Source organism: Sinohyriopsis cumingii, chromosome 15 (genome assembly GCF_028554795.1).
Source record: "Sinohyriopsis cumingii isolate HCF-2022 chromosome 15, ASM2855479v2, whole genome shotgun sequence".
NCBI classification, from domain to species: domain Eukaryota; kingdom Metazoa; phylum Mollusca; class Bivalvia; order Unionida; family Unionidae; genus Sinohyriopsis; species Sinohyriopsis cumingii.
Window position 1 is genome coordinate 118,219,563 of NC_142975.1, and position 24,339 is coordinate 118,243,901.

The 24,339-nt window shown below is 35.9% G+C and overlaps 1 protein-coding gene across 1 annotated transcript in view; it reads right to left on the minus strand.

The window, feature by feature from the left end:
• The window catches only part of LOC149782568 (phosphoenolpyruvate carboxykinase [GTP]-like), a 51,226-nt gene that overhangs the window by 17,503 nt on the left and 9,384 nt on the right, over positions 1-24,339 (minus strand). The window contains exons 3-11 of the mRNA XM_089934027.1: positions 23,449-23,570; positions 18,255-18,439; positions 15,889-16,092; positions 13,138-13,325; positions 9,931-10,060; positions 9,213-9,424; positions 7,631-7,811; positions 6,124-6,219; positions 1,249-1,352 (exon numbers count right to left, since the gene is read on the minus strand). Coding sequence (XP_089790153.1) covers positions 1,249-1,352; positions 6,124-6,219; positions 7,631-7,811; positions 9,213-9,424; positions 9,931-10,060; positions 13,138-13,325; positions 15,889-16,092; positions 18,255-18,439; positions 23,449-23,570 — 1,422 coding nt within the window. The remainder of the gene's footprint in view (positions 1-1,248; positions 1,353-6,123; positions 6,220-7,630; positions 7,812-9,212; positions 9,425-9,930; positions 10,061-13,137; positions 13,326-15,888; positions 16,093-18,254; positions 18,440-23,448; positions 23,571-24,339) is intronic.

A 24,339-nucleotide genomic window follows, 5' to 3' on the forward strand; every position in this document is an offset into this window, starting at 1 on the left:
TTGATGATAACAAAAGGTATAGAGTATCAGGCTAGTACTGACCAAATGGAAATGACTTCACTAACCCAATGAAAAATCCAGAATTACACTAAACAATGTGTTTTAATCTTTTTATTGCTGTTGATAAATTTTCAAAGCAATGTGTGATAACAACTGAAGACCAATGGAAAGATCTGCAAGTTGTGTAGGCACCTCCAGAAAGCCAGGAATTAAACAATGACGAGAGCACGATCACAAATATGTTGAGTTTGATTAAATTATTTCTGCAACAAAACTGAGCAAACTAAAATCACAGTTTGGTTATTAAATTAATTTTAAGATACATATGCACAAATGCATTCACTTAATTGCACTACAATTACAAATAACTACGAACATCCACAATGTTGACACTCACTTATACATGTGCTAACGAAGGCTGTCACTATATGATCAAAAAGGATTTAGAAAGTACTAGAAATGCAAGGCAAATTAATATAATTGAAGTATGATCCAGGAAATGCTGTGGTGTTGTGCACTTTCTGCAGCAAAAAATAGGAGAAATACGAAAGTACACCATATACTTCATTCACTGATGGGTCTAAACATTTTCATACAATCACACAATGCATGTTCCCAACACAAAATGGCAGAGGGATGATACATGAAATCAGAATGTTAGTTCCTCATAAACAGAGCAAACTGTGGCATATCCGAATAAGAAAGAGCATCTTGAGGAAGCCTGAGCATGGACTTTCAACTTCTCGTTTTGCTTATGAAATAGTTATTGTTTCAAGTTGATTCTAATAAATACTGAATTCGAAACAAGTGGCTTCTGTTGATTTAGCAAGATTAGTGAAACTATGGCATGATCAGAAAAAAAAACCCTTATGGTGATCCTGTGGATGAGTGAGGGACAAACACGCCTAATTTTAATACAAGGTTGTAGGCATATTTTTGATCATTTCCCCATGAAAAAAGCCTGGGGATTCACAGACTCAAGATTTGTGGGATATTGGTAAAATAAATTTTACGAGAAACCCACAATCCCATGCTCAGAGTGCAACACTGTTCCACAGCAATGTGATCACATCTTGAATATACCACATTTATCTGAAAACACACCCAACCACAACAGCAAGGACCCAGAGCTATCATCACAAAACACGCCGACACATCTGGATATATTATGCTAACTTGAAATCCTAAGTAGAATGTAAATAAATACAGAAACTGAGAATCATTTAAGGTCTTTTAAGAAAATCTCACCTTGTGAGGAGGTTTGTTCAGGGACAGCCAGTGTCCAAGGTACTTTCCAAAGTTGTACCCCATGAAGGGACGCATGGCCATTGGATCATGCATGATCTGTTTACCTGAAGAAAAAATTTTTTGTTTTATGAATCACTCTACGCAAACATAGACCGCACTATAAGCAAGGCGCGAGTTACCAAGGGACCTCCAAAAATTTAGGAAAAAAAAATCACTTTGACATCGAGAAAACAGTGGGGGGGGGGGGGGCAGCGTTAGGGAACTGGGCTGTTTAATGACTGAATCCTCATTTTACAATCACGTCGATAAAAATTTTTAATAATGCGCTTTTTCTAATGAAGTTGTTCGTTATTCTGTTTAAATAACATTTTTTTCCCTCAAAATATCCAACATATGAAAGATCATTCCAACTGGTTTGAACAACCATCATGTGTACGCGAAAAATCTGTATTACATCACTGCTTTTTGTTTTCTTGACGAGTCTGGTTCCCGTAGTGGTGTTTAATAGTATCTTGCCAACTTGGTAGTGCATAATTTGGTAACTAGACTAACTGCTGACACACCACCAAACAAGATTCCTTTTTTTTTTCAAAAACACGTGACATTTATTTCGTGACACATCTATGTCGAAACTCAATTTTTTATTGTTCAATTAATACAATGTTAATTCATGATTTCAATGGAAGCAATTCTGAAAATTCTTGTCATCCCTGAGGATATCTCTAAATGCCAGTTCAAGAATTCTCTGAAACTCGCTTGCCCACAATGGTCCATATCTGTGAAATCAAGCTCTACATTTTACGAAGTATTCATTTTTCGCTTGGCTGCCTTTTTATCTTTGATCAGTTAAGAAAGAGTCGGTTAATTTAAGGTAGTTTCTGTTACATACACAATAACGTTTATTACAGTGTTCGATTGATCAAATGAAGTGAGTTCACCCGACATACGACCGAGGCCACTAGATTTTGAGTTAGTCCGATTTTTATGGCTATTAACTTTTCTTTTATTCCACCTCCTTTTTTTAATTCAAAAGACATTAACATGATAATACCAAGGAGGCCAGTTTCTGATTAAGTGCAACAATACAACAAATTCTTCTGCAAGTCAGTTATCAAAACACAGTTGGCACTTAATTAGGTTCTCAGAAACGCACGCGGACATAGCTGTTACGCTAGATTCACGCATTTTACGCTTAATTACAAGAGGACACATTGCATTTATGACGATTACACTTAAAACGAACTAAAAGATGGAACTAGAACACAAATTTCAATTGATAAAAAAATTATTTAATTTGTATTTATTTATTAAAGTACTGCCTCCACTCTGCGTAATTGACATTTTCATTGATCGAAATTGCCTTACATATCGTTAATTGCGGTGTACTAGGAATGTCGTTTGGAAAGAAAATGTTAAAAATTGTATGAGCTATTTTTAAATTTGATATTTCACAGTGTTTAAAATTTCCAGGTCCTATCTACCGTTTTCAACAATAAAACGAGCGATACATCAAAGCTTCCGTTACCAATTTTGATCGCCATTTACTTCAAATTCAACAAATAGGGATAAATTTTTGGGGTATTTTCATTTAAAAAATAGGATCCACACCTGACACCACGTTATAAGCAGGTTTGCGAGTTATCAGAGCGCGAGTTATCGAGTGGTGTAGTTTGCAAAAGTTATTTTTAATTAATGGCTTATACTGCAATGAAAATATTTCTACCTCTTAACTGGTAAGGTGACATTCAGAAATTTTATGATTGCATGCAACACCAGGCCAACCACATGGTTTTGTACAAAATTCATGACTTTTCCAAGACATTTTCAAGTCTTTAAGGATTCTGCTTGACAAATAAACTGTTGGGTTTTTACAATTTTTGTCTGCAACACATCATTGTGATAATCAAGCAACAACAAGGTTGAAGTCTAAAAATAACATCCATTTAAAACATTACATTTTAACTGCTTTGGTGGCCTAGTGGTTAGAGTGTCCGCCTCTGATGCAGGAGGTCACGGGTTCAAACTCTGGCCAAGTCATACCAAAAACTTATAAAACAAATGGTACTAACAGCTGCCTTGCTAGGCACTCAGCACTGAGAGGTTAGTGTTAGGACTGGTCGGCCTGGTGTCAGGATAATGTGACTGGGTGGGACATCATGCTACATGTCTGCAGCATGATGCCCCAGTGCTAGACATCACTATAAACTGCCACACTGCAGACATCGGAATGATATGATTGAAATTTGTTTCAAGCTATGTTAAAAATCCAAATCTCACACACACAAATTTTTATTTGAATTTCATTGCTATCACACCTCAAGATTAGCACAGAACTGTACTGTACTATACAAACTTACATTTTACCATTTGTCTTTATTTTTTCAATTTTGAAATTCAATTCTCTTATTTCAGTAGCTTTTTCTTTGGTGGTTCTTAATGAATTGGTCTGGGTAAGACATGACATTTAGTTGGTCTTTTGGGCTCTTTTGTGTAATTCATCTGTAGGACTTGTGTAGCAAATCAATGTTAGATGCTAGTCCTTTTTCTTTTCTTCTTGATCTTGTCAATTTTCTTCTTTCTTTCTTTCAGCCTCCTATTCCCCTTCTCTAAGATTTTATCCTTTTCTCCCTCCTGTTTATAATGTAGTTCATACTTCTGTCTGGACATTTTTGCTGAAAGCAGCATTTTCAGTATTTCACACGGAACAGCCAAATAATGTCACAAATTTCTTTGTTAATATTAAAAGGCAGCTGCCATACCTCAGTTCATTGAGCATCAAACCTATGATCAATGGGTTTGATGGACACCTAGGCCAGCATGAGACAACTGTCTCAGTGCATCATTGAAAAAGCAATCAAGTCCTATTTCTTATACATTATATAACCACATATTAAAAGTGCCCTGAACTCTTTCAGCCCTAGTGCTGTTATCAGCATCACTGCTGCTATGCCCCAGCATCACTAAGCTGTGCCAAGATGCTTGTGCCCCAGAAACCTTTTAACTTTAAACCTCATCCTCATGCATTCACTTATTATCTCTTCTTATATCCAATAAAAATTGATGAAACTTTAACCAACTGTTCCAAATAAATTTGTCTACAGTCATTAAGTTTTCATTTTTGTTATCTGTCCAAGTCATTCAGAAATTACTGACAAACTACTAACTATAATATGTGCATCATTTTTAGACTGACGATTCAGAATCAGAAACTTCCATGTATGTCAAAATCTCATAAAATATGAAACTGCCCATCATAATTTTCCTCTGCTCAATATCAAACGGAAACTGTTTTCACTCTCACAATCATCACACATCAACCACAAGTCCACCATTTGTTTTCCATTTTTCATCAAAAACAGTGTAGTAAAATTGCTCAATTTGTAACCCTGGCTTATGAAAGTAAACGCATTTCTAACGGGTTTAAAATCATCAGATTCTAGGAAAAAAACAGTCTGTAACCAATCTTAGATGTTTTTACTAGGACTTTAGGCAGGATTGGCCATTTAATACAGCAAACAAATATGAGTATAGGTGGGCTTTGCCAAACGAGTTGAAACCAACAAACCTTGTTAATGCTAAAACCTATCTCTGTTGATGCCAGGTTAAGTGATGGTATCACTGAACTTCAACAACTTCTAGGCATTCTTTATAGTGCTGGCCAACCAAGTCAGGTGATACATTCATGATACAGACTGTACTGAATCCTGGGTTTTGTTTAAGCTGGCAAATTTTTCACTTTTGAAAGCTAGAATACTAACCAAAGACTACTGTACACTGTTCTAGAAGGATCTCAGTCACTTTTATTCCCCATTTTTTTACATTCAATGAGAAAGTAAGCACCTTCCTGAAAATTTCCGTGCAACTCTGTTGCCATCTTGATTGACTTAAAATAGGAATGATGACTATCCAAGGAATAATGATACTGGGCACATTGTTACAAATGTTTTTAAGGTGTACAACTGTTGCATCTGCATTTCACATTTTTCATTCATAGCCACTGCACTTGAGAAACCTAGAACCACATCTGTATTAATTTACATGCAAGTTCTTGTCTACTACATCTATTTGTACCAAATTTCCATAATCTGTCCCTTCATGTTGTTATAGGGTTTAACACCATTTTTCAGCACAAGACAGGCTATACATGGCGGCCAGTAAAAATGGTGGAGGAAAGAACCCAGGAAAACACTGGGAAGAACCACCAACCCATGATAAGCTACTGGCAAGCTTTCTGATGTACCCACATTGGCCAAGCCCAAGACAAACCCATGCAGACAAAAGTGAGATGGCAGTGCTTCGTAAAATGGTGAACACTTTAGACTACATGGCCACCCAGGACTGCCCATCCTTTCAAGTACAAAAATCTAATGACAGATCCTCAAAAAGAAAACCATCTGTCATAAGTGTGATGAAATGATCTTGAAAAAGGAAAACTTTCCTTGATAACCTTGTATTTTGTTTTGCCTTGATCATTAGGCTGTTTTGTTTCTGTGTATAAATGTGCCAATAATTTGTCACAGAGCAATACACAAGATACATTTGCTGAACCATCTCTATTTAATTTCAAATGTATCAAACTACCCATGAGTTCCAAGTCTTCTGCACTGCTGAAGAAAAAAAGCTGAAAATCCATCCTACATTTGCTGCAGTCCCCATTTTAAGACTTATGAATTGCACACAGTCAACAAGGTCCAATCATCCTCTGAAGTTTTATTCATAAGATCACAAGTTTAAAGTATGAAAGCTGCACTTACTGTAGTAAAGCTGAATATTCTGAAAGGTTGTTCAGTGACGGGAAACAGGCTATAAGATTAATCCTTTCCATCTGGGCTGTCAAGTGACAAACTTAAGTCTCCTAAATATGTTTTGTCTTACCCACGTGTTCAGCAGCAGCTGTAGCCTCAGACTTGACACATGCTCCAACTGTGACACCATGTTCCCAGCTGAAAGCTTCATACACCAGAGGAACACCTGCCATTAGAAGCGAATATATCAATATACAGTCAAAAATATTCAAGCATTTTTTTTAAAAGTGGAACCTGTGCTTTGGTGACAATTAGTGATCATGTGTATAAACTTGTATAACACAAGAATCTTGCTATAGTGCAAGCAGTTTAAATGAAATATACTAAAACCTAAAATTGAAAATTGTTGTAATTTACATAAACAATAAGCTAACCAAATAAAAATAATTGGCAACAGCTGAACAATTACTATGCTCAAGTACAAATTCCAAAATCTGATTTTGCCCCATTTTTGTTGGCCATGTTAAATATCAAGCTGTCCACAAAAATATGGATGAAAAATCCAACAGTTAAGAGTTACTGTGCAGCAAATAAAAACAGGGACTGAAAATCGTGAACAACTCAAATGATTCAGAATATTGACTATCAACAAAAAAATATGCTGCATAACAAATTTTGTTGAAATCTTGAAGAAACAGCATTGTTCACAAATGAAAGTGGGTGGATCTGACATTGGGGGGATTGGGTTTACAACCTGATGAAACAATGCTGCAGAACACTGACAATGAAACAAAGATTTTATCAATAACAAGCCACATATGAAATTTGGTCAAAATCAGACAATACTCACAGTATTTACTGTGGGTAAGAAAGTAGTTGAAACTGACATCAGGTGCTACAACTCTGATGATGCAGAAAGCAAACAATCAAACTTTGCTAAGATCTATTTATATCAAGCTGCATACAAAATTTAGCTGAGATATGATGATATTGAAGGGATTTACTGTATGGAAATGAAAGTGGCTGGGTCAGGCAATAAGGTACTGTAACTCTCCTAAATGATAAAATGTTAACCAAGTCCAGTAAGATCTCAATATCAAGCTGCATGCATATTCCAATAATAATTTTAAAAAACTTATGCAGGAACAAATGTGGGCATGTCTGGCAATCATTAGAATGGACTCCCCTAAAGAATGATGCAGAACACTGACAATATTTAGCCAATATCTCGTCATTATCAGTCTGGATACCAAATCTTGTTGTGTGAAAGTGAAACTGGGACAGATAGAGCACCGATAGATTGAAATTGATGTCATCACTTTTGCATGAAAAGATGGGACAATTACTAAATAGTAATTCAGCTGGCTACCAGATAAAATGAGCGCTGTTCAATTTTGTTAATCATATTCTGAAAATTCAGAATAGTAAACTAGAAAAATTCATCAATATCAACCAATAAAACAAGTACATCTTTTTTAATCATAACAGTCACTTAATCAGGGAAAACTACTCAAATAAAACACGTACATCTTTTTTAAAATCAGAATAGTCACTTAATCAGGGAAACTACTCCAATAAAACAAGAAATTACTGACTTGCATATATAGAAAGAGACAGAAAAAGAACATTTTTCTTACCTGTAGGTCTGCGGCCACCAAAGATGATAGCACTGATAGGAACACCTTTCGGATCTTCCCACTTGGGATGAATAATAGGACACTGACCAGCAGGGCAAGTGAAGCGGGCATTGGGATGGGCTGCCTTTCCAGGTTGCCCAATTCTCCAGTTCTCTCCAAGCCATGTGGTAATGGCAATGTTCTAAAAGAGAAAACAAATTAATAATTATTAAACATCATTGTCTCTTGCACATACAGTAAACATATTTAAGTGAAACAAAACAATGCAATATCATAGTTGCACAACTATATATAACTCTATTCTATATTTTACTATGTCAATTTCTATTCATTTTTAAACACCGAATCTTGTAATTTCAACATTTTCATAAAAATATAAGTTTAAAAAAATTATTTTGAACAACCTTAGTCTTTGCTAAATAGTAAACATAATAAAGAGGTATATCAATATTTTCTTATACGAGCAGGTGTTCCATACTTTCAGAGTCAAGACAGATTTGACATTATCTTGCAAGATCTGATCTTTTCGGATGTCTTCCATGTGCACTGAAGTATCCTTTGGGTTCTTCATTTCTTATTGACGTATTTAAGTAAACTGTTGATTGTGTTGAAATGAGCATTTGACAATTGCTGAATATATTTAATATATATTTCATAAACAGTTTATTAAAACAGTCACCTGAAGGGACAGATGCTCTACTGAGTGAAAACAATTTTAGGAGTGTTGAAACCATCTCTGATGTTCTTCAGCAGTAACAAGATTTTAAAATTCACAGCTGTGGTACACATATTAGATGTCAGCTCAGTTCTATATTCATTGGAGTAAGTCGACATTAGAAGTCTTTTGGTGAAAATCCCAGGAGGACAAACTTGTGCTAACAGATGAACAACAGACAGCATACTATCCCATACGGGCTATTCCATTTAAACATACATGGTACCCTGGGAAGGCACTTTTGAAAATATATGCCACGTTATCCAGAAAGTTCATATGAAAATTACACAAAATTCTAAATGCATCTATTTTGTGACTATTCTATTTTAAAAGTGCCTTCTCTGGGTCCCATGCATATTTTACTGAAACAGCCCTAAGATCTTCTGGTCTGGTATATGCAAGGTATTGTCCTTTGGTTCAAAGTATCCCAAGGAAAACTAGGCCAAAGCTGTCCTCTCATATTATATACTGGTCAGCAAGGCATATGTAGTAATAAGGTGAAAGCCATGCTATGTCAAGATATTTCTAGCTATTTGATAGAAACTGGTGATTATTTTACATGTTTAACTGCATTTTCCATTCCAAGTAATTTCAGCCAGACTAGATAGTGCACTGGCATTTTTGTATGAATTTTAAAGGTGTCATACTAATTGCTATTTATGCTAGAACTCTTGAGAGTGGCTGTGTCCAGTGAGCTGAAAATCATGGCATATCAGACCGCAGTATTGGGTAAGGAATTGATGCCAAAGATTGAGACAGATGGTCCAAAATTCTGTCAAGATTTGTTCCTCATACTGAGATGTCAAATGTACAGTGTTATCTGTGCCATGGTATTGGCAAAGATTGTTTAATTTTATTAGTGTGTACCTTGTCCACTTCATCTTCCAGACCTTCCCAGAAAACTCCACCATCAGCAGTCTCAGCCACATTGGTGAAGATGGAGTTCTTCATGCAGGTCAGCATGGCATTGGGGTTAGTCTTCATATTTGTTCCTGGGGCCACACCAAAAAATCCAGCCTCAGGGTTGATTCCATAAAGGTCTCCATTCTCATCAAATCTCATCCAGGCAATATCATCACCTGCAACATGGAACAGATGTCTATCTGACACACTGTTCTTATCTGCAAACACTACATGGACTGAGGACATAAACAATCAATGCAAATTTTTTTTTGTTTAATAGGCCTAAAAGGACATTTAAAGACAAAAATGAAGGCAAATTTTGATGAATGATATAACACAAGTGTACTACAAATGGTTCTAAGGAAGAAAAAAAACAACAAATGTATTCCATACACTGGCTGTGACCAAGTAGTCAGACTAGGATCATGTTCTTTTCTTTTTCTGGCCCCACAAAACTAACTGGAGAAGGAAATAACTTGCTTGGACTAAGTCTAAAAAAGGGAAAGGAATGCAATAGTAGTAGCTAATGTATTAATGTTAATGAAAGTTGTGGTTAATGTCTTTGTTCACTTCAAAATACCAATTTGCAAGGTGTTGTCTGTCTGTTCTTCTAATGTATTACGGCTACAATGTATTTTAAGGAGAGAAACCAATCACAAAGGGTATCACATGCACAACTAACCAACAACTCGGACTTTGAAGCCTGGAATGGTAGGATTCAACATGGCCAGGTTAGTTTTGCCACATGCACTTGGAAAAGCAGCTGCAATAAACGTCTCTCTTCCGGTCTTCTCCTCTGTGACACCCATAATCTGTTTTGTTTAAAAAGAAAATGCATTATAAAATGGGTCCATTGAAGAGACTGACATTTTAGTGGGGAAAAGAATTTCCAGGAATTCAAGACAAAACCATTTATTCCTATAACTGCTATTATTCTGTGATATTCTTCAGCAATAACATTTTCAAATTACCAGCTGTGGTGGACATATTAGATGTCAGATTGATACTATTTTCATTTAGGACCAAGTAGATATCATTAGAGGTCTTTTGGTGAAAACCCCCATGTCAATATGACCATTTATTCATGGATTAGTTAAAGACTTTCAGGACCGCCCTTGTGGCAGAAAAACTGGAAGCACAACTGACAGTTTTCATTTTGGATGAACTAGGTATCATACAAAGTCAAATGGTGAAAACCGTTATGTTGATATAGCCATCCATTTTGGAGGGGTTAAGAAAACTATTTTCAAGACTGCTTCCACTGTCGCTATATTGGGGTTCAATCATCATTTTCATTTAGGACCAACTCAACACCACAGCAACCTTTTTGAGAAAAACCCATGTCAAACTGACTTTCATTTAAGCAGAGTAGTGACAATATTTTTGATATGGCCATCATAGTGGCCATAATAGCACCATTTTAATTTAAAAATTCCGTTAAGACATTGTAAGAGAACCTCAAGTGAAAATCCCACATTGATGCAACTTTCATTCTGAAGGGGCTACAATAAAACAATTTTCAAGATAGCTGCCTTTGTGACCATACTGGATAGCAGATGTACACCATTTCCATTCAGGACCGACTAGACATCTCGAGTCTTCTGGCTATAGCACACTATCAATATGACCAGCTGTCAAGGAAAAAAAGTAAACCTTTTCATGATGGTCATTGTGGATTCCATACCGGACATCAGACTGGCACCATTTTCATTTACAACCATTCGTTCAGAAGTAGCAGCAATGACTAGATATTCAAGAAGGCCACTGTGAAGGTTATACTGGATGTCTTAGGCCCAACATTTCCTTAAAGACAACCAGACATTGCAGGAAATCTTTTAGTGAAAACCCCATCTTCTATTCTGGAGGACTAGAGACCACAAAATATTTTCAAGATGGCTGATATTGTGGGCACACAGGAGGTCAAAGTGGCACCATTTTAATTTAGGACCAGCTACACCATGGGTTGAATAGGAATCCTCAATGTAGTTTATGAGTAGCAATAACAAGCTAACAGACAGGCCATACCACTAGCTCTTCTAGTCTATGACCAGTGCGGCTAAAAGTTCATGAAACCTTAAAAAAAAATTTGTTCATAATGAAAAATAGTTGCCTAAAATTCTGAGTGACATGAGCTGTTTTTTATTTTATCTGCGATCATTTAAAATGCAACTGAAAAATGAACGTCATTATTTTCATTCATCTGCTGATTTTTTTATGCATGTCTTGCTGAACAAGTATAAATGACAAACAATAATAATGCATCTTATTCATTATGCTTTTAAGGTTCATATGCCCTTCTTGGTCAATACACTGTATTTTGGCCAGGACTTAAAATGAGTACAGAAGAAACTGTACATTGTAATAATTTTAACCAACTACCTAGATGATGATGCTGTAGTTACAAATAGGTGTAAACTGTTCGTCAACTGCCACCAGACCAAGAATTTTTTAAAAAATTTTTAGTTTTCAAAACTTCACCAAAAATATTTTTTTTTATTAACTAAAGGTGGTCCTGTAAATATGTAATGCAGGCAAGAACACATACAGGAATTAAGTAGAATTTAGTATCCTGTAATATCCCAAATCTGAAATGAACGGGGTAAAAAGGTCATTAAAACTTATAATGAAAAGGTGTCCTACCTACTGATCCCATGGCTCCAACCAAAAACCTGACCGAAGGGTGGATGTAGTAAATCCACTCGATTATGATGTGATGTTACGGTGTTTCTTGTAGCATTTTAAAACATTAGGTCAAATATCAACTGCAGTGTCAGAGAAAAACTAATTCCACATGCACAGTGACATCACTTCTTTTTGTTTAAAGCTCAATCAATCATGGAGTTTTTGTGTATCATGTCTGCAACTTACTGAACCATGTTACAGTAGCTAAGATTAAATCTACCAGCACAGGCATGTTGCCCAGTAATTCTTGTTTCTTCTCTAAGCTGTTACAATGTTATTTTGTTTTTACTTAAATAATCCCAGATCTATTGAACATCTGATGCAGATTGTGCACAGGTTAAAAAAATATCTGTATATGATTGACCTGACTGATGACCAGATCCATCAAATGAGCTTCACTGACAGGACTTAAACTTCCAACAAAATTTCTTACAATTGCCACCAATGACGCTGGTAAACAAATACGCTGATGCAAACAAAAAAGCTTGTTTATTATGTAAAATTTGCCAGAATTTAATTGTATACAAAAACATTTGTGTGTGCATGCAGATTTATTCGGTGACAAAGTTATGAAAAAAAATTGGTTAAAATGCAAATGAAAAACTCTTGAACCAATTTAAAACATGTTCTTATTATAATTCTTAACCCATCTCCATCCTGGGACATAAGACAATATGATAATTGACATGTTCTTCCAAATATGAAATCAGAAAAAAAAAGATTACTCAAAGTGCCTGAAAAAGATTTAACCAACAAATCTAACCAAAGTGTGTCCTCCACAACAATTCATGACCCATCACCTCACCCAGAAATAGGTGCGGTACTGACTGTATGTGATAATGTTATATTTCGAACATGGAATGAACTAGTCAAAAGATTTACAAAAAGTAAAGAGATGAAAAACTAAGAAAAACTATCCATTACTCAGCCCACCCCACAGACAACTCAAACACTAGATACTACCATCTCAGGGACATACAAATAAAATAAACTTAAATTTCAGTACTTTTATCCTTTTGACCTCCGGGCCAAGTAAAAATCTGAAAGAGTGCTCAAATACCCTTCCTGCACATGCTTATATATAGAGCAAATATACTGCCAAATTTTGTGAATTTCATGAAAGAAGTTTAGAAACAATTGCATAACAGATGAAAGATCTCACATCCCTTGTAATCTCTTTAAAAGTGCAAGGGAACTAACCACTCACCAGCATATGTTCTGCCAGCCAGCCTTCATCCTTGGCAATGTTCATGGCAATTCTGAGGGCAAAACACTTCTTGCCAAGCAACGAATTGCCACCATAGCCACTCCCATAGGAACAGATCTCACGGATTTCTGGGAAGTGTGCGATCAGAATCTTCTCTGGATTACATGGCCAGTGATTGATCACCTTCCCTTGAAAACAATTGAAAGACAAAATTGATCAATATTGTGGCTGAAATTTTGGAAAATTTTAACATTCAGGTTTCTCACAGAAGTAGACCAAGTATTTCAAAGATGGTTTGGTGTTTCAAAAAAGAACAACAACACAAGCAAGTTACTTAGTTTTGAGGCAACCCCAGTGAAGTGCCTTGCCTATGGATGCACTACAGTAGCTGAACTGGGCAATCAAATGGTAGGATTCAAAGCCACACCCTTTCTGCAACAAGTCCAGCATGCTAACCAATGTGCCACCATGGCTCCCACCTACATTAGTCGTCTCTTACCAAATTCCAAGCCCACGGAGAGATGTTTAAACATAAAGAAAATGATCTGAAGCTGCCTTATTTAATACAAGATTGTGAAATTAAGCAAAGGCTTTATTAGCCATTTGCAAGGAATAATGTAGATCAAATCCAGTCATGTGACTAGTTTCAAACACCTGTGGATTTCTCATATGACACATGTGCACTTAGGATGCAAACATCTATATACAACAAGTATAATATTTAAAAGTATCTGTTCAATTTTATCCTCTGTTCAGTTCATTAAAAAAAAGGATTAGACAAAAACTGAACAAATGGCTGATAATAGTTGTAAATTTTAGTCATATGACCAGAATAATTTTCAAATGATTTGCTCAAAAGTTTCATCTGATGGTTCCTGGATCTGGTGGAACTGCCAGATGCAGGCATTAAATCTAAAATGATGACAGAAGATTGGTTGTATTATTCCACGTGTTTACATGTCAGTCATAGTAGTGGATCTGGAATTATTTATATATTGCTGAAAGTCCCTTCAATTGACCATGAGAAATATTAGCAAGTTTCTAAAATGTACCCTGGTGTGTTGCAGGCAGTTTTGTTTGCATCAATTGCACGAGTCCAACCATCTATCAGTATCAGTACAGGTGGTGGTGGTGGTGGTGGTGGGGGCAATTTACTGAACAAATTTTTATTGCCTGTGATCCAACTGACTCAAATAAGCATGCATTTAAAATGTAATGAAGCAACAAATGATGTACTCTGCCACACTTCATCTCCCCTTATGTAGACATGTCATTCTAGCCACTGTCTATCACTAGCTTACCAAAGTCCTGTCAATAATTTTATCCATATGACCCTAGTTTTTCCTCCTAATATAGACAGGCAGTCTATATTATCAACAGTTTCTGAATGCCTCACAAAGTACCTACACTGCTATTTCTAGCAATGAGGATTATCTATTTATATGGCATAGACACAAGCGTATGTGCACATACACTATTTAAAACTAAGTTTTCTTTAATTTGCATGCAGTGGCTGATGGAAGGTCAAGATTCATGGTGTATATTTTCATTCAAAGTAAAGGCACCTGTTTAATCAGTATTCACAGACCCCACTGCTCATTTCCTTCTCAAACAATTCATCCCAAATCCATATCCAAGGGGTTGACATGTGATGGTACTGTAACTAAAATGCTTGAAAATACATTACATTAAAATCAAGCACTTAAGTGAAGAGATCCGGCAAGACTAATAAAGAGAACTCTGGCATGCTGCCACTTTGTGGAAAAAAGCTCATTAAACTTGGTACCTTGAACCACAACCATTTTTCTTTATAATTTCCAAAAGATATGAAATTACAAAAGTAAACAATTATACAGTTGTCTATGTCAAACGGTATTTGCACAATGGTGCTAAAAGATGGTTCATACATACTTGGCAAGACAAAAATTTCCATGACTTTCCAGGACATGTTTGGTTTCATAGGCTGAATGACATTTTCAGCAAATGATAGGCCATACATGGCAGCTAGCACCAGGTAAGGGTACCAGCTCGCTGATTAATAACCCAGGTAAAATAACATGAGCCATTGGGTACCCATTTACCGTAGACAAGTTTTCTGCCTGTGCGCATGGTTCCATAAGCTCTCGTCTTGTAAAGGCAGCGCTCATTTTTCAAGTTGACAATCCTTTTGATTAAGCTGCAAATTTAATACATGTACTTGTTCATTGCCAAGTACACTGAAGTTGTCCATTTAATTTTGACATTTTACACATCCCTCCCTCCCTACCCTGATCATGTTGGGCTGATCTTTTTTCTAAAATGCAACTCTACTCGCTGATGACAAGTCACCCCTTGTGATGGATCGAACTTGAAAAATACACCATACCTTGTACACTTTGAATATGATTTCCCTTTCATCAGGTACCTGGGTAACTTGTCAAGATTGATGGGTACCCTGTTTACTAACATTTCCACATTTCTAATGGTGGCCAGCATATATGACCACAAGAAGAACTACCAGACCATGGGAAGCTATTAGCAAGTTTTCTCACATACTTAAAATGACAAAGTTGAGACTTAAACAAGGACAGATGTGAGTGGCCTGTAGAGTGCTACAGACCACTTGGCAATACGGTAAATGGTCAAATTCTGTTCTGGAGAAGACATGTAAATAGCAATTGTGAACAGATGCCAAGACATGCACTGCAAGCAGTAGAGGCATTCATAATACATCAAATAACATGACAAGCAGTGGCAAATAATGGTACTCACTCTGAACGGGCCTTGGACATCCCATTGAATGGACACAGCGCACAAATTCGTCATCCCCAAGTACTTCCCACACCTTTGGGGAAATACGGGTCATTATTCTCATGCACAGCAACACGTAGTTTGAGTCAGTTAACTGGACACCAATCTTACTCAGTGGGGACCCAACTGGACCCATGGAAAATGGTATAACATACATACATCTCCCTGAAAAATAATAGTAAAGCATCAGCAAGTGGTGTAGTCAAATTTAATACATGGCATTAATGAACCCATATAATTTGATGTCATATATTAAATTTTATTATATAGGTGTGAAATATATAAACCTATTGGCAAAATAATTTTTCATATTTCCCTCATTCTTATATCTTCCATATATTTTCACTTTTAAAAATACAAGATTTCCCATAATGACACGTAATTCTTGATTTTGTGTGCCTACATAAGTTATACCTGCAGCAAACTAAATGACCACTGAGTTAAAGAAACTAAATAAAATGCATTAGATTGCAGGCATGGAAATATTTGCTAAAGAAATCAGACTAGATGCCGTTCACGCCTCATGGATGTTATTTCACCTCATTTCCATGACAACAATAAACCTGCTGTAATGCACTGCTGAATCAGATAGGGTCAAATGCTTTACAAAATGCCACACATGTAATGTAATGATCTCTTACCACTCTCTCAAGTCACTGATATTTCTATGATTAGCTTAGGAAAGTCGGTTAATTAACAAAACGGGGCTCAAGAAATGGGTTTACTCCTGTTTTGATTCTGGAGCAAGTCTGGTATATAATACAAAAAAAAATGTTTTCCTATGTAAATATCAGATGCATGTCATCTTGTGGTACCGAATATATACTTTAATGAAAGGGAAATATATAATTTATTGTATGACATGATAAAAAATGTGTTATTAACTTAGGAAAAGAAAATATCCTCGATGAATTGTGAAATATATATAATACCATGGCTTTTATACTATGTAAATTGTGAAGGCTCTATAACAGATAATTTACAGCATTACAAAACCAGAACACAAGATCACCCACAGTAAAACTCACTTTTCTTAGTATTTAGTAACCTCCAGAAGCAATTGCAGAATAGAACTCTCATGAACAATTGCTGATGACCATACTATTTGGCCTCGTTTTCACCTCTCAGATGTCCAACAGTGCAAGAAATCATGTTGGACAAAAAAAGATTAAATTCCTCTACAAGCAATGCCTACTTCATGAACATTCTTGTGAGTGAATTAAGAACTATATGAAACTATGCAGTAGCCCCTCAGCAGAACAGTGGCTAATTAGGCAAATGTAAATACTGATTACACACAAGTTGTAGAAATATAAATCCTTCAAAATGAATGGTGGTTTGTTTGTAGCAGCACTTCCATAAGAATAAAGGTAACAAGTGTAAAATCCTTAAAACATGGTTAAATGAACAAATGGACAGTTATATACTCCGTTTTGTTAATCATCTATCAATGTATCATTACCAAATCGCTTTGTAAACTACCTGGAATTTCACAAAACTCTGAAGTTAAGCTGCCCATGTGATAAACATCTGCAAGAGCAGTGTTATTTTTGGTCACCACCCCATGCATCCTGTGTCAAGGATAAAAGGTAAAATGTACCAAAATTTCAATTACTTCTGACATTTTAAACTCTCTTCAGACCAAACTTTATATATGCTGTCACATCAGGAAGATGTCTCATCTATGTGATGGATTTTGCACAATTTATTATTACTGTCCCGAGGTGAAGGTTAGCAGCAGGGGAGGGAGGTTTGGAAGATGCAGTAAAAACATGGGGCTGCCAAAAGAAGGTAACTACAGTTCATACTTTTTAATCCTATATTTTTCAAATAAAAAATATATTCTCATAATTTAACATATAAAAAGAAAAGATTTCTTATAATAATATGATAAACTTGAAGGTATTTTATAATAGAATGATATAGTGGCCAAGAGGAATAAATGGGAATAGGTCCATTATTTTGATGGAAATTATTTTTTGCCCAATATATTTAACATGCTACCATTCATAATTCTATGAAGTCAAATCCTCAGGCTGCCTTGTCAACAACTTTAAAAAGCTGGACAGATGCCATCCTACCTTGCTCAATCTGACTTGCAGTTAAAAAATTTATTTACTACAACAGACCAAATAATCACAAATCTAGACTTATCTTAAATTCCTAATTACAATGGTCATATTAAGGTGCCCTTACAAGGGTGGTGGTTCGTATTATGAAGGCAAGTTTAAAATCCTATTTCAACTCGTGGCTTCACACTTTTTCTTTATCAACCACATGATGAAATCTACCAAGGAAATGAAAATGTCTATTTTAACACTACTGACCTGCCATACAACCAGGAAATCTGCTGTGCATCTCTTTCTCCATCAGCTCTGGGGACATCCACTGCCCCATGATGCCCTGGACTCCTTCTCTAACATGGGCAACTGAATCGTACTTGTCCTCTGTTGTAACAAATGTCTTTGATTCCACACGGGCTACGTCAGCAGGATCTGTTCTACAAATATAGCTGAAAAGAAAAGATTCCTAATGTAAATTTAGCATTCCAGTTTTAGAGTTTTAATGTTTATCATGTTGCCAGACCTGAAAGTGGTCCTGTTTGTAGCCATAAACGAATCAATATGCCGCAGATGTAATTGCCAATATGATACAATTATAGGGCAAAGTCAAACAGGAGCCACAACTCTAAGATTGCCAGAAAACATTAACAGTTGGCTCAAGTGGGCCTGATATCACTCGTATGGCTTGCAGAACTTGACAGCTAACCATTTGTGTGTGTGCGTGTGTGTGATTTGGATTTTTAACGTAGCTTTAACAATTTTCCACACGTATCGCTACGATGTCTGCAGCGTGGCAGTTTATAGTAATGTCTAGCACTGGGGCATCATGCCGCAGACATGTAGCATGATGTGCCACCCAGTCTCATTATCCTGACACTGGGCCAACCAGTCCTAACACTAAACTCTGAACGCAGAGTGCCAAGCGAGGCAGCTGTCTGTACCATCTGTATACGTCTTTGGTAAGACTCAGCTGGGGATCGAACCCACAACCTCCTGCATCCAAGGTGGATGCTCTAACCACTAGGCCACCAGAATGGTCTGTTTTACTAAGCAGGCTTATGTTATAGTGTACAAATACATCCAATGTACACAATCCCAAAATTTATATGTTAATTTTACCTATTTTTACTGTACCTGGAAAAAAACTCTTGTTAAACAGGAAGGCATAATTAGCATGTACAGTCTCTTGCTTGTAATTGAAATCATCCATGAATTTGATGGTAGTCGGCACAACAAATAAAAGCTAAGGCTTCAAGAGTGGTAAGAAGTCCAGTCAACCAAATGCAAGATCACTCATTAATATGCATTGATTTCACTCTTTATTGAAACAATCCAGATTTTGATGACAGAAGCACATATTCCAACTAATTCAAGACCTTGATACAAGCCAATACTGAATGATTTGTCAGATGAGAACAGAGTAATAAACCTAGTCAATGCAAGATGAACCTGTAAATAGGCATGCATCTTACTCATTACCAAATATGAACAAGATCTTACTGATATAAGCACAAATTCCAAATCTGATCAGAATTGGATCAGAAATTTGAAGTCCTGAGTCATAACATTCTTGGCCAGTTTGTTAGAAAGACCACCTCAATAATTAGCTACAATGTCAAAGCCTCAACTTGGGTTGAGGCTATGATATGATCCTATACCTTGCAATGGAGCAAATAAACTTGTCAAAGACAAAAAGATGACTAGTTAAAATCTACCACCTAAGCAGAGTTATGTTTCTCAAGAAGTTTGTTCAATCATAAAGTTGGTAAACCTATATCAGGTAAATTATATTTTAATGTTTATGCTGACCATACTTTGTCTGCCATGACATACAAGTCAAGATTCTCACTGTAATTCATTTTCCAAACAAGACTTGTTATGCCTAATATGTTATTCAATAAATACCAACCATCGCTTTACAATTCCAATCTCCTTATATGCAGGGACTTCAATTAAAGTTGGAGGATGATTTGCCAAAGTAGGCAGGGGTGTAGGGTACATAATTCCGTTGGCAGCGATGAACCCCAACTACAGCATTATAACAAGGCAAAGCAGTATGTGCATTAGGGCATAACCGACTTTTGATCCGGAAATCGGATTCCACCGGATAGTATGAACTTCCGATTAATCGGAGTCGGACAAGGCAGGAATGACCGATTCGGATAATAAAAATAATAAAGTTGAATTTCTATAGCACCGTGTCTAACACTGCGTGTCATTCGATAGTGCGTTAATAAAGTTAAATAAGAAGTCAGAAAAGTCCAATATGGTCAATACAACGGGGTGAAACGATAATACTTGAGTTAGACCGAAAGATTTAAATTTATTAAAATATATAATACAGTCCTACCCATTTATGTCAACATCCTCAATAATGAAGGCATAATATTGAATACATTGACACATGCTAATGAGGTATTAAAAGAAAATGATTCTTACAATCGTAAATATAAATAAAGTTAATAAGGAAACTTTCACAGCACAATGAACTTGTTTCAATCACCGATCACTTTGGAAAATGCAAGAATCGATCAGATTTCATTGCTTTTATTTAAGTCGCCGCAAGAGGCCAACTTTATAGGACCAAACAAAAGCCTGTTTTATTTTTATTTGACCGCGACATTAAAGCATGGCGGCAAGATCAACTAATTGTTGAATAAAGTACAGGATGGAACTGGCCGCTTGCCGACATAAATGATTAAGGCAGGAAAATTAAAGCCTGGCGGCAAGATCAACTAATTGTTGAACAAAGAATGGGTCGGCACTGTGGCTTTGAACTTCGTTGCATTTTGCTATAGTCCTGCCATATCCTTCCCCTTGTGACATCGGTGTGATATGCAAAACGTGTGTAACACGGTTTAAAAAGTTAATTTGAAAAACCTTTTAATTTAGCATTTCCGATTAATTGAATCGTATCCGGAATCGGAAATATTTCATGATCAAAATCCGGAATCGGAAATCAGTAGAAAAATGCTAATCGGTTATGCCCTAATGTGCATGTAATAAGAATACTACATATAATAAAGCAGTCAATATATTCATTTAAGGCTAATTTAATTATTCAAAGGTTATTATCTTGATAATAACTCACTTAAGCGAACATACTTTGGAAGTTTTTGTTTCTTATGTTTGAAATGTGAATTGGGTATTGTTGGCATGCACAAGGCAAAACCATTCAAAAACATTTAAATTTTGGTAAAATATTGCTTTATATTTAGAATCATTCTTTTCCCATTTCCCATTTTCCCACTGCTGTAGAATATCCTCATCTTGTCAATGTTTATTTGAGACTTTACAACATCAAATTATCTGACAAAACCTTTTAAACTCTTCCCATTGTCATAGAGTCAAATAACTTTTACATTCTCCCATTTCTCCTGTGACCTATTTAAGATTTAAACCAATACTTCAAGGTACATGCCGCAGTTTAATAATTTTGCAGGAAAGGTCAGAGAATCAACATTTCAGACTATAAATGTGACATAACGAATCCATGTTTCCTCTGAATATTCCCATCTCATTTGTCATATTTGGGCATTTATGTTGGGGTGTGAGATCAGAGCATAAATTCACTACCACTATGCTGTAGCAGCATACAGTAGCCGCTTACCAGCGGGCCTACCAAACATAAATGATGTTACATCGAGCCATACCTGCATGAAATTGATAGAATAATGATTAATTTTCTCATAAATTCTAAGTTTTTTAACTGTTAAGTCTTTAATCCATTGACAGGGTAGATGAAACAGCATAGATGAAACCAGATCGGTTCCTTGCCACCTGATTTGCAAGTCACAGTAGTACATGAATCTTAATTTAAAACACTGCTGTCCAACAGTCATGAGGTATCAACAACAAACCCCTTTCCAATGTTGTAGTAAATAAAATCACTTACATTGAATGAAAGTGTCACATCTTTAATAAAAACCCAAAGGACATAACTCTCACAACTTATCTATTTTAAGAACTACTAGAAACCTGCTGCTGCTGCAGCAATCTGGACAGAGCCAGATTTATCAAAAAGAGCACATCAACACTGACAGTCACCTGTTTATTTGTCCTCTGGTAAATATATAGAATTCTTTCATTTTTTTTATTATTATTACAAATAGTATATAACTTTCATTAAAAACAAAATTCTTTCTACATCTTAAATGGGTTATTAATTATAAAACTACTCGACCTATGATAGTCATGAATATATGGGTTGCGAGATTGTGGCTAGTACCTGGTCAAATTTCATCAATGCTATAGTTTCATCTCATCTGTCAGTGGAGTAAAGACCAAATGATTGTAATGCTCGCAATTTCTGAGAAAATAATTTTCATACTGATTTCATGCAGGTGTTACAGGGATTAAGTTTGCAAGGCCCTCTGGGAAGTGGCTACGCTTTGCTGCCACCATACTGGCTTATTGTGGTGGTAGACTGGTTTTCATCCCTTTTATTTAAGAAAAGACATACTGCGCCGTCTATTAAATAACCAGTCAAAAAGAAATCTAATCCACTGAGCATTCGGGCTGACTATACATATATGTTAATGGCAAGCACCCATATGATCTGTACAGCATCCTCCAAATATTCAAGTCAGAACTCAATAAATTTAATTCACAATCAATTCAGATAAGACTCATTTGCGTAATTGTTTCTGTCACCAGGTTGTGGCAAAACAATTCCCAGGTTTTTCCTGACTTTTATCAATATTAGCAAAATCAAAGACTTTTCAAGGTAGGGAAAAACACTGCTTCTCCCAACCCCCCAACTCCTGCTAGGGTGGGAACCCTGATCATGGCAAATAAATGATAAAAATACATTTATATCATCATTTTAAATTTAGAGAATGTTTTTTCAATTAGAAATGTTGCAAAATGTTAATGGGTTCCGTCACTTTTTCAACAAGCTATTTCCACTGCAACCAACTGGTGAACAAACAATTTGCATTAGAAATGAAACAAAACTACCCTCTATATGTAATACTTGTATTATGATGAAAACTTGAGGATCTGAAAGCATGTGTTCTTATCAAACAGTCCTTCATAGGCCCAAAGAACCTCAATTATTTCTGGCTGATGTCTATTTGAGAGAAAGTAAAAAAAAATTCCACTAAATACAAACCTTATAAACTATTAAAAATATTCTCTTTAGTGTCAACTCTGCTTTTCTATCTGTGAAAGAGCTTTATTATTGTGTTTTGTTTAAATTTAATTACTTTCAGGTCTATACCAAAATATATCAATCATAATTTCTGTTTACTGTTCATGCAAATGTTAGAAAAATCGGACATACACATGCTACATAAAATGAAGTGAAGATGTTTATCAATAGATGTCTGCAAAATTTGAGGGTGCAAAAGTTTACAAAAATATGGTCACAACTATGCACAGAAATAGAGGATAATATACTGGATTTTGTCAAACGTTCTGGACAACCAGTCTGACAGCAAAATCATATCATGCCTACCATTCCTCATATTTCTTAAGTTTATGCAGCAATCCACGTTCCTCAAGCTTATGGATTATCTCATGGGCTTCTTCATCTGATCCATCACATATGTAGACAGCTCGTGGCCTGCATTCTTGCACCTGTCAAAAATATAAGTAGATAGCTATTTCACTCTACTAGACAAAACAACAACCTTTGGGTACTCGAATATCAGATACAATACATCTGTATTAGGACTGTTCCATTTAAACATATGGTACCCAGGGAATGATTTTTTTTAAAAATATATGCCAGGGTACTTTGATTTCACATAGTTCATATTAAAATGATAAGAAAATTCTAAATTGCATCAATGGCCGAGTACTCCACATTAAAAGTGTCTTCCCTGGGTCCCAGGTATGTTTTACTGGAACACTGTAAAGTCAAGATATAGAATAAGTCAGGATTATGACATATGAACATAGCTATCATTGGCTGTCAATTGTTTATTAGCAATTCCAATGATTCAATTGCAAATCTTGTCAATGGCAACTAATTATCCCATAAACAGCAGAACTAACTGTGCCAAGTTTGTGTGACTAGGACATTTAAACCTAATGGTTAGACAACTAGACTGTGCCAAGTTTATGCAACTAGAAGGACATGTACACCTAATGGTTAGACAACTAGACTGTGCCAAGTTTGTGCGACTAGAAGGACATTTAAACCTAATGGTCAGACAACTAGACTGTGCATTATCTTGTATTAATTAAAAGTAATTTGAATATGCAATAACCTAATCACTTTTATATCCGAACATTTTCATTATTACACATCTGCCAACTTTCCAAACTGTGGTAGGATTGTTTCCTCACTTTCGTATGTGGGAAAAGGGGGTTCACTTTGTACAAGGGTGAAACGATACACTTG